The sequence below is a fragment of the Bacillus rossius genome, chromosome 1 (genome assembly GCF_032445375.1).
Source record: "Bacillus rossius redtenbacheri isolate Brsri chromosome 1, Brsri_v3, whole genome shotgun sequence".
NCBI classification, from domain to species: domain Eukaryota; kingdom Metazoa; phylum Arthropoda; class Insecta; order Phasmatodea; family Bacillidae; genus Bacillus; species Bacillus rossius.
In genome coordinates this window covers 140,919,670-140,934,993 of record NC_086330.1, presented here as the reverse complement: position 1 = coordinate 140,934,993, position 15,324 = coordinate 140,919,670, and the positions used below count along the sequence as shown (strand labels likewise).

Sequence of the window (15,324 nt, the reverse complement as noted above, 5' to 3'; positions counted from 1 at the left end):
TCCCTTACAATGGGGAGACAACCCAATGTCAACTGACCAATCACAACACAGATCCAGATTACCATATAAGAAGAAATACTGGAAAAATGTTTTCCTCTGAAAGTCTGGGAAAACATATCGCACCAACTCATGGCTCGCTCTGATTGACTGGTGAGGCAGTGCCCAGCGTAAGTTTTGGTGCTCATGTGCTGGGTTTTCCCAGTAATTTGCTGGCAACAGTGTACCGTACCTGTGTCTTCCTTTCTTTTGAAACCTTCTAGAAACTTTCTACCCAAAATAAGCTAAAAAAATTTGACAAAAAGTAATTAATACACATGTTAATTTTAAGTGATTAAATAAATTACAGTGAAACAAATAATATTAAAACACACTACATTCAAGTTTATATAGAACCTAACCCAAATCAATAATAATATTAAACCACAAAGAAAATAACTTAAAATACTATACATAATAGAAGAAACACGAGTACAAAATAATTATTAAACGTTCAGAAAACATCAAATGTTGTTGGTAGTAGGGGGCAGGAATTCTGTGATGTTACAACAATAAAAATAAATTATATACGTATATTCAAAATGATTGATTGGGTATACGTGAATACATTTAAGAAAGATTTTATGTTTGTCTGCAATATTTTTTAAATAAAAATTTATTAAATTTTTATTCTGAGCTTGATGAAATATTGCATACTTAAACTTCAAAACAAGAAGAATATCACTGTCTACATAAGATTCGTAAAAACCACCTACATTACCCTTTCCCACCCTTAAAGCGGAATGGTACTTGCTGAAATGTTGTACAACTGACGTTTAAAATACATCTGAATGTGAAAAAAAAAATGTGTCTATAACCTTTATAGAAACAAATCTAAATTAAATTACTGAGTATGAAGTAGAGAAATTATATAACTGCAACATTTATGATTTTAAATATTTTTTTTTAAATATAGTATTTTTTTAAATTCCTCTCATTCTATTTGATGACTGCTAAACAGCATTACAATACTTTAAGTAGCATAACAATAGCACACTGTTTGAACAGTTGATGCAGTTAGGTTAGCTACATTTCAAATTTTGTATAATGTTGTAAATGTTGGTTAAAGAGTGAGTGAGAGAGAGAGAGAGAGTGTGTGTGTGTGAGTGTGTGTGTGTTCATGCGTGCGTGCGTGTGTGAGTGTGTGTGTGTTCATGCGTGCGTGCGTGTGTTGGGCGTGTGGGTGCGTGTGTGTATGAGTTCAAATGAGCATCTATATTATGAAATAAAATTTTACAAATTTTATCATATTTCTCGAAATTATTATCAACATAATACTCAATTTACAAAAATCCAGGTTTAAAGGTAAGTGTAGAGAAACAAAAACTCTTAACTTGTAACACAAACATTTATAAGCTGGCGGACCGCAGGCGTCATATTGCCAACTATGATTTGCTGTGCACCGAACTCAATTGTCTCTAACATCTGCATCTGAGAATTATAGGCCGTTATATCCTGTATTGGCGCATCAACTTCTGGTTTTATTGGATATATAAGCTTACCTTCAACTGCAGTCATGTGTCCACTACTTCATAGAAGTATGACTATTTGAAATTTCCAGTCATCCCAGTTGGAATGGCCTTCCAGCTTGTCTACATTCGTCTTCCAAATAGTATTCTCCATGATGATGCTAATTATGAAAACTGAGACAATAAACTACACAAAAAGGCTACAAACTCGTAGGCACCACGCCACTGATGCTGTACCTGCCATTTGCAGTTGTACACATAACACATTAGGCCTCTTGACTAATGTACCTTTGCATTACAAGAAATGCAAACGGCCAAATTGGCCAACAACTCCCGTTAACTGGGCCCATAACCTGTAAAGAAATGAAAACTCGTTGGCCGTGCTGTAGCGATTTTAATACTGACTGAAAAAACACTGTCTGATACAAACCGTAGACCATAGAATAAAGAAGCGCAGCGATAAATAAACAGTGCAGCCAACTACACAAAACTAAAATTCTTACTGGATTACAAATAATATAGTCCAACAGTAAGTATGTTAGTATTTTTCATTGTTTAAGTTGTATGATCAGTTTCATGTTCAAAGTTAGGTCATTTTTCATGATCGTTATATTAATATATTTTTGTTGATTACGAAAATTTGTTTTGATTATGAATAAATTGTTTTCATACAAATATATGCAGTTTAAATTCATTAATCTGTACCAACAAGATTTAAAATGACGAGAGAAAATCTGTGCCATAATTGCTCATTGTAATACAAGGGAATTTGAATTTTGCGGGCGTTCTTCAGGCCTAGCCGCTAGGATCGTTGCAGTCGGGTGTCGTCAGCATTCGCCATGTTAAAAGGCCGGAGTTTCCTAAATTGTCCTACTGCAATATTTGGCTATGCATTAGTTCCGGCTCACGTTCAGGTAACGGTTTTATTGCATGACTTATTAATCTAAATTGTTAGACATGCTTTAGTATACTCTACTTTTTAAATAAACCTAATTTTCATGAATAAGTTTTTATTTTTATAAATAACTTTTCCTCAAACAAAATGCTTTTTTCGCATAAAAGTTGCACCTTTTACTTTTCAAACTTGATTTCAGTATAAAATGTGCGACAAAATAAAACGCTCTATCCCTAAAACTCTACTTTAAAATCAGTAAAGAGCTTTTTCTCGCTTTCTAGGGCTCACTCAGGTTAGATATTTCAGGACATTGGTCACACAGTTAGAGCCAAATTGGTGAGCCTCGACTTGGGCCCTACCCTTTTAAGAAATATTGTATTCTTCATTACATTAGCCTTTAAATGTTTTCATTATCCTTACATTGTGCTTATTGCTTCTATGCTTAATATTATAGCTTTAAGTGAAATGTTACGATGTTACGAGCCATTACTATTAGGTGTATTATATTGTTAGATGCGTTTATACAAATAAAAACTGTTTATGCTATGCTGCTTGTGTCAGAAGTAATATTGTTTTACATGTATGTATTCGTGTGGCTACTGACATTTTAGCATGTAAATTAATTCATGGTTATTAGTCTTTGCTTTTATCTCTAAATTACTGCATTTGTTGTTGCAGGTTGACCCTTTGTTCGTTTATGCATACACACTGCTAGGACATGAGTTTGTGACCACTGAAGAACTGGACAAAGCCATGAGCTGTTTCAGAAGTGCAATTAGAATTGATTCGAGGCACTACAATGCAATGTGAGTACGGCTTGTGTTTCACTGTTTTTATTTGTTACAAATTAGACAGGGTGTCTACTGACCCTGGAAAACCTGGAAAACCTGGAAAAATCAGGGAATATTGTAATCAGGGAATAATCAGGGAAAAATCAGGGAATTTTGTTAAAAATCAGGGAAATTTTATTTGGTAGGTTGTAGTTGGCAATACGTTTTTTGTTTATTGATCTGCTTGCATTGACGTAGCATCAAGTGTATCACGTCCCATTATTTTATTTTTGGATGGAAAATAACGAACAGTTCCCACGTCCATTTTCTTTTATTTACCATCGAATTCGGAAGTGGAGTTAAATCACGTGATACAAACTGGTTCAAGCTGGTCTGTTATCCTGCTGACGTACGTACTGCAGCATGTGCTTCCCACGTTCGGATTATACCGACAGGTGCATTTAATTTTAAGTATCTATGGATGCCCTCAACGTAATCTGGGCATTTTTGTTAGCTTTGAAAATACATATCACAGACACTTTTGGTGAAGATTCGCCCATCGTTGCTAGAAATTGGTAGTTGTGGACTTCATACGGTCCATGGTGCTTTCAAAACTGGAATTTCTGCTATACAATTGGATGTTTTCAGGCACAGTTACTATTTGTTTATGTATGTACCTGCAAGGAGGGCAGATTACATTAGAATAACTGGATCAGAGCTTTTTTCCAAGAAATTTTGTGCAATCAGATGGAATACTGCAGTTGCTGAGCGTGCCATGAAAACTTTACCCCACCTAAAGAAATTTGTTAGTGAAGTTTCTATTTCATCTGTGTCTTTCAGTGTAGTGAAAAGTGCTCTTGAAGATAATCTTCTAGAAGTAAAATTGACATTCTTCTACTCTTTGGCATCAGAGCTGGAATTGTTTCTCACAATGTTCCAAAGTGAAGCACCCAGGGCACCTTTTCTCAATGATTCACTGGTAGACAATTTATTAGCTTTGGCAGGAAAGTTTTTGAAACCAGAGGTACTGAAGAGCTTTATGGAGAAACGCAATGTATCTCAATTGGATGTAGATAACCAGGAAAATCTATTGACTGCTAACAATATCAAGTTGGGTTATGCAGTATGCCATGCCATCAAGAAAGAGAAAGTACCAGTAAAGTCTGTCCTGTTACTGAAAAATGATGTTAGGACTTGTCTAAAGGTTATGGTAAAAAAACATCAAGACAAAAGTCCCCTAAAGTACAAACTTACCAAGGGAATTTCCTGCTTATGTCCGTCTGTGGCTTTAAATTCGGGTGTGAGGAAACAGCATGTGAATTACAATTTAGAATGTTGTCTTCAAAACAAGTGGCTATAAGTACAAGAAGCTGATAACATTGAGTGATCATATCAGTTGGTATGTTCTTCGCAAGATTCTGAAGCACTGTTCTCGTCTTTTTCTTGAGAAGACTGGCGCTTTGATCAATTGTGGATGCTCATCCTTAAGGCACATACAGTAGCTGCCAAAACAGGCCTTCTAAAGTTTGTGAGGATGATGTTGGTACTTTCCATTGGAAATGCATCATTGGATAGAGGATTTTCAGTGAATTCTAATCTGCTGACTGAAAACTTGCAGGAAGAAATACTGATCGCACTAAGACAGATGTACGACTTTGTTCAACGTTCTGGAGGTGTAGAGCATGTTGATATCACCAAGTCCATGTTACAGTATATAAGAAATGCTAGTTGTAGGCGTAAGGAAGCCCTGCAAACAAAAAGAAAAGGAAGCTACAGACAAGAAGAAGGCAGAAAAAGAAGAGTTGAAGAGGAGATCAAGGCATTGCAGTTGAAGAAGGCTCGTGTGTTGGATTTGGCTCGTTCTGAAGCAAGTGCAATAGACGCAAAAGTTGAGTCACTGCGAAATTGATGGAGCTTCCTTTTACTTATGTTTTTGTAAAAGTAAGTGTGTGAAATATTTGTAGCAGCATGTTTTATTTGCCATCAATTGAGTCATTTTGGCCACATCTTGAAGAAGACATTTTTTTTTTTTTAATAATTTAAGTGAGTTGAAATATTTTGAAACCCGTCAATGTACTGTTATGCAGTTTTTTCAGTTTTGTGGTATGTCGTAATTGTGTTACAGAAAACCTGGAAAAGTTCAGTTTTAGACCTGGAAAACCTGGAAAAATCAGGGAATTTCATTTACTAGATCTGGTAGACACCCTGATTAGAGCATTATGAGCTTTAAGGTATATGTTTCTTTATCTTCTAATTACAGGTTGTGAAGTTAAGTTTTTTTTTTGTGTTTATCCTTTGTTGTTCCGGATTTCATGTAATGATTACATTTTCATAGTATGCATGTCAAAAAATTTAAGTAATGAATTTCAATTACCATTTTATAAATACAACCATTGGTAAGCAAGCACATTTTTCATATCCAAATTCCAATACCTTAAAAATTTCTAAAAGTTCTAATTGTTACAAATTGACTGTAGATTCCCACCTGAGGTGGGTTCTAAATGGATGGAATGGGTCTGACACTCATAGAAGCCAGCTGTCCTGTTCGAGGGACAAACCTGTCGTTCTGGCCAGCCTGAAGAATGCGTGATGTGAGATGGGATATGGAACAATAACAGAACAAATTGATGGGGGAAAACTCACATGCCATGGCAACGTCCATTATGTTTCCCACTTGCGAAAAATCTGGGTTTGACCCCGCCGAGTATTGAACCCGGATCGCCGTGAAGGGAGGCGAATGTTCTAACCACTCTAACACAACACCTCTAAAAATCAGTTGAGCAGATGATCCATAATTTTAAAACACTGATTTTAAGTTTGAAGTACACATCTCATAATTCAAAAGATGACAATATGGGTTTGAATGTAAGACAGTATTAATTTTTCAATGAAAATAATTTAAAGTTAATATTTAGAATTGTGAATAGTTGCAATTATTTGTATACACCTAGTTAAAACTAACTACCATTATTAAATGAAATATGGTCGCAGAATTGCCTCTGTCTGGCTCTCTGCTTCGATGCCAAAAGAAGCTGTATTTATCTAACATTGCTATCCTTGTTTCAGATATGGCATTGGAACAATATATTCTAAGCAGGAACGATACAAGCTGGCTGAAGTATATTTCAGAAAAGCTCTGGCCATCAACAGCCAGAGTTCAGTACTTCTGTGTCATGTTGGTGTGGTAAGTATAGCAACATGCTAGCAACGTGGGAATGTGTTGTTATCTCAATAGATTGTGAATGCAATATTGATGAATACTTGCAAATATCAAATATCTGCCAGTACTTCCACCATAGTGAAATTCAAAGGTGTCTCAGAGTGAATGGTTCTTTTTGTTATGTACGTTGAGTTTTCCTGGATTTTTATTATTACACTAAGAAAATCTCTGTATGGAGATATATTAAATTTGTAGGTGTGTACCCAGCTGTGGAAATTCAGAAAATAACTTTGACGTGGTACTCCAGGTCACGAAAGTCCCAAAAAAAGGAAATGAACCATAACATTGGTCAGAAAGGCAAGATAAAGCCCCAAAATAAACAGCAACGGTGCTGAAAGTCATGAAACTTTAATTCCCAGCAGCCTTTTGCTCTCTCACATTTTTTCACCACCTCACTGTAGTTTATAGACACACATTAAATATAAATAGGCTAATACTGTCCATTTAAATAATGTGGAAATGATCTCTGAAAAAGGATTTAGCTTTCAAACTTAAAAATATCAATACCTTCCTGTGAATTTTAGAATATTTCATATTGTATTTGCTGATGTTAATTTTGGTTGTGTATTTATTTGAAAACACTTTGATAAAACAAATCAAAAAGAAAATTTTTGTTTAAAGATGGAAGAGTTCTGCTATTGGTACTTCAGGTATTTTTTAGACACCTTGTTTTAAGGGGGACGCTGAATTGCGCCCCATTGGAAGGGGCGCCTTTCAGGTTTTTTCAAGCACACACACAATTATTTAAATCCTGATAGGCTGCCTTTCCAGAACATGTTATAGACTTCATTTTATGCCTAAAAGAATTCTGAAATGTGCCCCATTTGAAAGGGTGCCTTTCAGGATTTTCTTCATATGCAAAAGAATATGTAAAATCCTGATAGGCTGCCTTTCCAGAACATGTTACAGACTTCATTATAAGACAATCATTATCCTGAAATATGCCCCATTGGAAAGGGCGCCTTTCATGTTTATCTTCATATGCAAAAATATTTGCAAATTTATGAAAGGCTGCCTTTCCAGGGCCAGAATTTTGCTTTGTTGTTTGCCGGAAAATATCCAGAATTGTGCCCCATTGGAAAGGGTGCCTTTCAGAAATTATTAGTTTTCGTTAGATCCTTGTGGGCACTGAATTTTGCCTCATCGGAAAGGCCGCCTTTCAGGTTTTTTCCGTGTACGCTTACAGTTAGTAAAATCCTGATGGGCTACCTTTCCAGAGTTGGCTGTTCGCTTTGTTTTAAGCGAAAGAAAACCCTGAATTGTGCCCCATCGGAAAGGCCGCCTTTCAGGTTTTTTCCTTGTACGCATACAGTTCGTAAAATCCTGATGAGCTGCCTTTCCAGAGTTGGCTGTTCGCTTTGTTTTAAGCGAAAGAAACCCCTAAATTGTGCCCCATCGGAAAGGCCGCCATTCAGGTTTTTTCTTGTACGCAATGAGTTCGTAAAATCCTGATGGGCTACTCAAAGACAGTTTATACTCTATTTTATTCCAAGACAATTTTGAATTGTCTCCTGTTGTTGAATGATCAGCGCAGATAAAACCCTTTTACACACAAAATGCAATCAATGTATGTCTATACAAATTAATATTCAACTTAAGTAGGTGTATTTGGTAGGTCCTGGTGCACCGGGTCCAGGTGCGGGATTCGGGGATTTAAGGCGGCCATCTTGGATTACGTCACTTCCGGCAGCAAAAACACCTCAAAGGACCTCATTTTGGACAAAAAAAAGTCCCTATTTGGAGGGTAAATTTCGCTTTTTCAAAAGAAAATTTCCCTTTTCGAGAAAATATCCCCCTTTCTTCTGCTGTAGGATATCCGGAGATGCCAGATCCGCAGGAGGAGTCGCAAGAACCGCAGGAGGGGAAGGTCTCGCAAGATCCGCAGGGAGGGTCAATTCTCCTCTTTTGCGGAGTGCTAGTTTAACCTGTAAATCCCTATACCTGTCATTTCATACATTTATTAGGGCTCAATTTTAGGGAGTCATGGTGGCCATCATGGATTCTGTCACTTCAGGCGACCATCTTGGATTTGACCTTGACCTTTGACCCCAGCGGCCATTTTGTTTTCTAGAACATACCACCATTTTGTTTTTCTCGAACATTCTGCCATTTTGTTTTCTAGAACATTCCACCATTTCAAGTTCCGTCCGCCATCTTGAATATCTTTATTTATTTTCAGATTTTAATGAAAAAAATTCATAATTATATAAAAAATTAAATAATCAAAATTTTAAAATAAAATTTAAAAAGATATATTATTTAATAAAATTTTAATTAAAAACCTACACATCAAACACCACACTCCTCTACATTACGAATACACCTTCTAGCAACCCATTCCTCTGTTACAATTATATCGTCATCGAACACCCCACTCATCCCTGTTACAATTTTTCGTTACACCGCATTCTTTAAAATAAATTTATTATCAAAATAAAAATATATACCATTGTTGTCTGCCGGAGGCAGCCATCTTAGTTAGTGGAGACTGCCATCTTGATTTCATCTGATGGATGTTATCGGGTGTAGATATCTAAAGTACATTAGTGTATGTAAGGTCGAGTTTCAATTCTCTACCAACATTATTATGACCCTTATAGACAAAAATCCACAAAACTCCACAAAATCCACAGTCATTTTGTTGTTGTAACCACCATTTTTTCTTAAAGTCTTATTATTTATAGGTTTTAACTAAAATATATGTTATCAATACTATCTTTGTGGATGCGATAGTTAAAGTAATGATAATTTTAAAAAACATTTATTACTCCATCTTAGCGGACCAGAAATTTTTCAGAGTCCTAACTCACAAGTAATATTCTCTTCTAATGTTTGCGTACTCGTGTTTTAAATGCTGCATGGAAGCAGATATTTTTAATGTCTGCGTATAATTACATTCCTAAACAAGTTCATGTTTGCGTGCTCGTGTTTTAAAAGCTGCATGGAATCAGATATTTTTAATGTCTGCGTATAATTACATTTTACCATTCTCTAAGACATTTATAAGTATTAGTACCTTGGATGACATAGGTGTTATGTTAAAATAATAAACAATTTGACCGAAGCACATTCAGAGAAAAGGACGCACAATCGGAAGCACTATCAACAAAAAGGAAGCACATTTGGAAGCACAATCAACAAAAAAGGAAACACATTTGGAAAGCACAATCAACAAAAAGGAAACACATTTGGAAAGCACAATCAACAAAAAGGAAGCACAATCAAACATTTTACATTTCAACTTAATGTCTGATCACTATAGTGTATATGATGCACTTACAACACTCACCTCAGCCATTACCTACTGCCGCTACGAGATGCACTTCCTATCAAATAAAAATAGTATTTTTTTAAGTCGTGGCAAGAAGTCAAAGTAAATAAAATATCAAAAAAATATTTAACACTATTTAATAAAAAAACACACAATCCTTCGCACCATATTTTCCCCCTTGTTAACACAATACCATTCAGAAGGCGTTACCAACCCCTTTCACAACACCCTGCTCCGCAGTACTTTCCATACTAGCCATCAAATACTTTGTCCACACAACTATACAAGCATCACACAGCTCCAAAGTCGATAATTGAGGAATAAGTGCCTAATATTCCCTCACCACAGCGCCAATATCCACCACAGTCAGAGTGGAGGTGTTCACAGGTACAACTGCGATGTTTTCCCTGGACTCTTCGTCTTCATCCATCGCAAGAGCTTCTTCCCGACCGCTAGCCTCTTGACAGCACGCATAGAACTCCTCCTCAACAATTTTCTCATCGCTGGCAAGACACATCTTACTAGCTCTGTTGATAACTACGAATGATGCATCCTAAGGGTGCAATTTTTCAACTGTCCCCACCTCTCTACCCTTTCTATTGCAGTCCTGTTCGTGCGTGCCAAGCACACACGTCACTGACGCATGGCCTTTGACGTCAGCAGACCTACCCCCTCCCCCCTCACCCTGAACCATCCACACTCCAAATAACTGCATCATTTAGACCTCATGCCACACGTCCCCAGCCTCCTAATACCATTTTAAGCACCTTCGACGAACATCCCAAACTCTGGTAACTAGTGAAAAGTTTCAAACAGTACATTAATAAATACATTTTTTAATTATTTTAGACTTGCATTTATTAATATAAAAATTTACAACATTTCTAAATATTAAAATTTATATGACATCCGTAGATTTTATCCAACTGATTTTCACATTTATCGAATCCTAGCCACTTCACAAACAAGACATCATCTTTCTAATATATCAATTTTTCTACTTAATTATTGCTTTGGTACTTGGTAGGCTGAATTTCTTCCCCATAGAATCCGCCACGTATCGCCGAACCTCGTAAATTTTCCAAGTAGTAACATCTCTTATGGTAATTACGTATTTTAACAACATGAATATTTATGTCGACCTTTTATAAATACACACAAAATATTCCATTTTAGCTCTAAGGTTTACTACGCCTAGTTTATTTGCATCAAAATAAACAGTTTCCAGGAGTGAGTTATCTTTTACATTAACAGACACCATGACAGTTTTTCTGTATTTTCTGTAACATATAAATCCAATATAACTCCCTTTTGCTGCGAACTCCCTTCACATGGCTTCCTTTAGAGTAGGAATAAATCACTTATCCACCCATCCTTTTATCTCTGTGAACATAGTTTAATCATTTATTCCGAACAAGCCTACAAGACTTCTTGGCTACAAAGCTACAAGCTACAAGGTTCCAATCGGCTACGAGTCTACAATATTACCAGGCTACAAGATTACGAGGCTAAAAGGATACATAAAAAACACATAGAAAAAAATCTTTGGATAAAAATACCAAATCAGCAAATTTAAAGCTTACTGTAAAACAGAAGCATCCCTGAAATGTGTATTTTATGCTTACTACAAGACCAAGTGGTTTTTGAACCATTACATATTCAGCCCCGGCTACAGACTTGACAACAAACAATCAACAAAAGGAAGACATTTGGAAGCACAATCAACGAAAAAGGAAGCACAATCGGAAGCACATTTAACAAAAGGAAGCACATTTGGAAGTACATTCAACAAAAAGAAAGCACAATCGGACGCACATTCAACAAAAAAGGAAGCACATTCATAGAAAAGGGCGCAAAATCGGAAGCACAATCATAGAAAAGGACTCACAATCGGAAGCACATTTGATGAAGAGGAAGCACAATTGGAAGCACAATAAACGAAGAGCTAGCAGTATTACGAGATCTCAGTCTTAGTTTGAATTTAGTTTACAAGAAATTAAACATATTTTTTTTTAATCTAAATATTTCATCTATTTTTCAATAGTACACACGTGACAGTTAAACAAATTATAATTGTATGTAGCCAACTTTCCGCAGTTCTTTAAGTATCGACGATACTTCGTCGATATGCGAGTAGTTTCCTCTACGAACAGATGCCACCAACAGTCTCAGGCAATCAACTAATATGTTAGGATCTTCACATGTCATATAATCAATCTCTTCTGCTACGTTCATCTTTCCTGCATGTTTATAGTAAATATTATTATCTCTGGTGTCTTCCGTTTTAACACCAACCTCAAGGTAACTTTCGTCATCGAGCCAGTGTTCATCAATAGCTTGATCAGGATAATTTATTTTATTACGACGTTTCCATCGTTTCGGTCTCAGGACATCGTCACTGTATTCGATCTTGTGAGCTTCAAGTTCTTAATCATAGTCTTAGTTCTTAGGACAATATCAAATTAAGCATATAGCAACCCCCAATTATTAAATTAAAATAAGATAAAAAAATTCACTACGATTTTACCAACGTAAATAAAAAACAAAAAAATATTAAAGACAACAAGTAAAGTGCATATCTCATACATGTTATTACAGTTTCCTACACATGGAGAAGCAATCAAAATGTCTCAGCCTGTAGCTTTTATCAAAATACTTGCTGCAGTAGGTACAATGTCAACCGGTTCGTGATTGATATTTGATTTCCTTACCTTCACTAGACTGTACACATTCGATAATAGACCAATAGCAACTACGATATTTTCTTTATACATCATATTTTTATTTGGGCATTGAAAACAGTTATTTAGCAAAATTTGATTTATACCATTTTTGAAAAAAAGAAATTGTTAATTTTCTACTCACCGTCATATTTGGTTACATGCAGTGTTGTAAAAGTAGCCGTTGTTTTATGATAGTAAACGACTCATTTGTAAATCTAATTATGTGGGAATTCCACCCGATTTTTTATTTATTATTTGTAATTTGATATGAGGAATTAACACTTAAAATAAAAACCGAATGCAAATGCATGTATCATCACAAACCAATTGTATGAAATTAAATTTTTTTGCTTGACTAACCAGAAGCAACGTGGAGAAAATCACTAAAATATTCTCAAGAAAAACCATCAGCACACGTAGAATACCAATAAAGTCTTGCCATGAAAAAGGCTGAATTGCACGGAGAAAATCATAAAATTCTTGTCAGGTAAAAAAGCAGAAGCACACGAAGAAAACCAACAAAATTCTGACACAGTAAAGTTGAAGCACACATAGAAATCCATCGAAATTTCACGTGAAAAAATAGGAGCACTTTCAGAAAACTATCAGGGAGAAGATGTCGTTTATAAACATCATAAATTATAAATTTTTTTAAAAAGTTCAAATTAAATCCTGCTTACTTGCTTTACTTGTTGTCTTTAATATTTTTTGTTTTGTATTTTATGTTGGTAAAATCGTAGTGAATTTTTTATCTTATTTTAATTTAATAATTGGGGGTTGCTATATGCTTAATTTGATATTGTCCTGAGTTGGTTTGAAAATTTTTTAGTATGATTTATGAGTTTTATGTTTTTTTTGTGTGTGTTAAATTATTTACTCACACTGTCAAGTGAGTAGGTATTGTTTTCGCTTGAGTCCTATAATAAGTTTCATGTATGTGTTCAGAATCTAAAAATTTAAAAGATAAAATAATTTTTAATTTTTTTTCCCGTCAAAACTACAACTACATGTCGAGTATTGTCATGTAGAAGTTTAACTGTGTGTGTAGATAATATATGTGTGCTGAGGGACTCTTGCGTCCACGATGCCGTGAATTTCTTGAGACTGTTGTGGATAATTCAGGTTCTCAGATATTATTGAGAGATGAGTCATAATTCTGAAAGTACCTCGCGACCCCATAGTTAATTGGCGAAGCCAATAGTGGTTGTACTTGGTCCAAGCTATAGTGGTTAATCAAACTTGTTGCATGGTTGCTACATGTTTTTACCCCATACCACTTCACACATCACAGACCTACCAAAACTCACGAGTTGATATGAAAACCTGCACATGAGCTACGTTTTATGCTGAAATTGTAACAATTTTTAGGTTTGGTTGGTTTCAAGCAAGGGGCTTCTTTGTTATATTGAGGGGTAGTATGATTAGTTGTAGTTTGTGGGTTAAATTTTTGGATTTTGTGTAAATGAGTGGATTTAAAGCTGTGTATTCATTTTTTTTCCTTTTGTAGATAGCTATCTATATGATCTTTTAAATAATTTTGTTAGCTATCAGAACTTTGAACATTATTTTCTGCTAGCTTCTTCTGTGTACTTAAACTTTTGTGTGAAAATGTAACTATGTAGGGCTTTGAATATTTTCAGCTTAATGCTTCTCTGTACTTAAACATTTGTGTGGAGAGATGGTTGTGTGGACTTTGAATATTTTTCAGCTAAATGCTTCTCTGTACTTAAAAATTTGTAAAAGTTACCAGTTACCAGGACTTTGAATATTTTTTGACTACTTCTGTGTAACTTGTCAGTTATAGTACTTTAACATTTTAGTGATTTTTTAGGTTATTTTCGGGCAAGGTAGTGCTAACTTAAGGATTGGTTTGTTGAAGCTGTAGTTTGTAGGTTTGAAGTTATGTATGCAAACATTTTCATGTAATGGCTAGCTACATTGTTTTCTTAAGTCTTCTGTTATATTTCTCCGTACGTCGGGCTTCCTTCGCGTGTTCCGTGCATTGAACACAGACTACCTAGTTGTGATGACATCAGCCATGCAGAAATGACGTTTCTGCCCTGCTACCTATATGGTAGCTAATAACTGCTACCGTTATGAACGTCAGTGTGCTGACAACCTGCAGCATGACCTCAAGCAGTGTTATCTGTGTGGAAAGATGGTTGCTCGCAGTGATAAATTGTGGTAATATCTTACAACATGTACTGGTGCTGCCCTCGCGGCTTCAGTCACCTGGTTTAGCTTCTGCTTCAAAACCTTTGAAAACTCCAGCCGTGTCATACATCATGAGAAGACGGCTTGCGGTCTCAACCCTAGCCATAAAATGTATTCGTGTGGGAACTATGCTTAAGTTTTCGCCATGGCTGGTAAGTTGAAAGCACATACCAAAGTGTGCAAGGGTCCTGATCCACTATCAACTAAGAAGCAGAGAATGGTCGCGCTTAAGCCTGTAGTTAACCTAAGTCAAGCACCAGCCAAACATAGCTGGTGACAGAGGTGGGTTTTGGCCAACATCCACGGCCTCATCTTTGCAAAAGTGGGATTCTGGGGCAACATGAAGACTTGTGTGGTAGAAAATAATACCAGTTCTGCCAAGGATACATGTACATACTTGGACTCTATCAAGGATAAACTAATAAGCCAATACATAGAGGAAATTGAAGAGGATGGTCCACTCGAGTATTACATCGTGCTTGAGAGCAATTGTGAAAAGCCATTGGGTACGTGTGAAGACCAGAGGACTTTCAAAACCACGAATGTTACACTCTTTGCAGTTCGTGAAGTGGAGGATGTCATTACTGAATACAACTACAGTAAGTCCTCGGTTTACGTTGGGGTTACGTTCCTGAAAACCGCGACGTAAATAGAAACGACGCAAAATGAGCCATGTTTCATGCCACCGGCCGACCACGGCCCAAGGTCGGCCGGAAGCGCTGGCAT

At 36.0% G+C, this 15,324-nt stretch overlaps 1 protein-coding gene across 2 annotated transcripts in view; it reads left to right on the top strand.

Annotated features, from left to right (window-relative positions):
* Positions 1 to 15,324, top strand: part of LOC134546226 (cell division cycle protein 27 homolog) — a 106,986-nt gene that overhangs the window by 73,949 nt on the left and 17,713 nt on the right. For both annotated transcript variants that reach the window (XM_063388859.1, XM_063388858.1), the window contains exons 11-12: positions 3,079 to 3,206; positions 6,237 to 6,354. In XM_063388859.1, the coding sequence (XP_063244929.1) occupies positions 3,079 to 3,206; positions 6,237 to 6,354 (246 nt within the window). The remainder of the gene's footprint in view (positions 1 to 3,078; positions 3,207 to 6,236; positions 6,355 to 15,324) is intronic.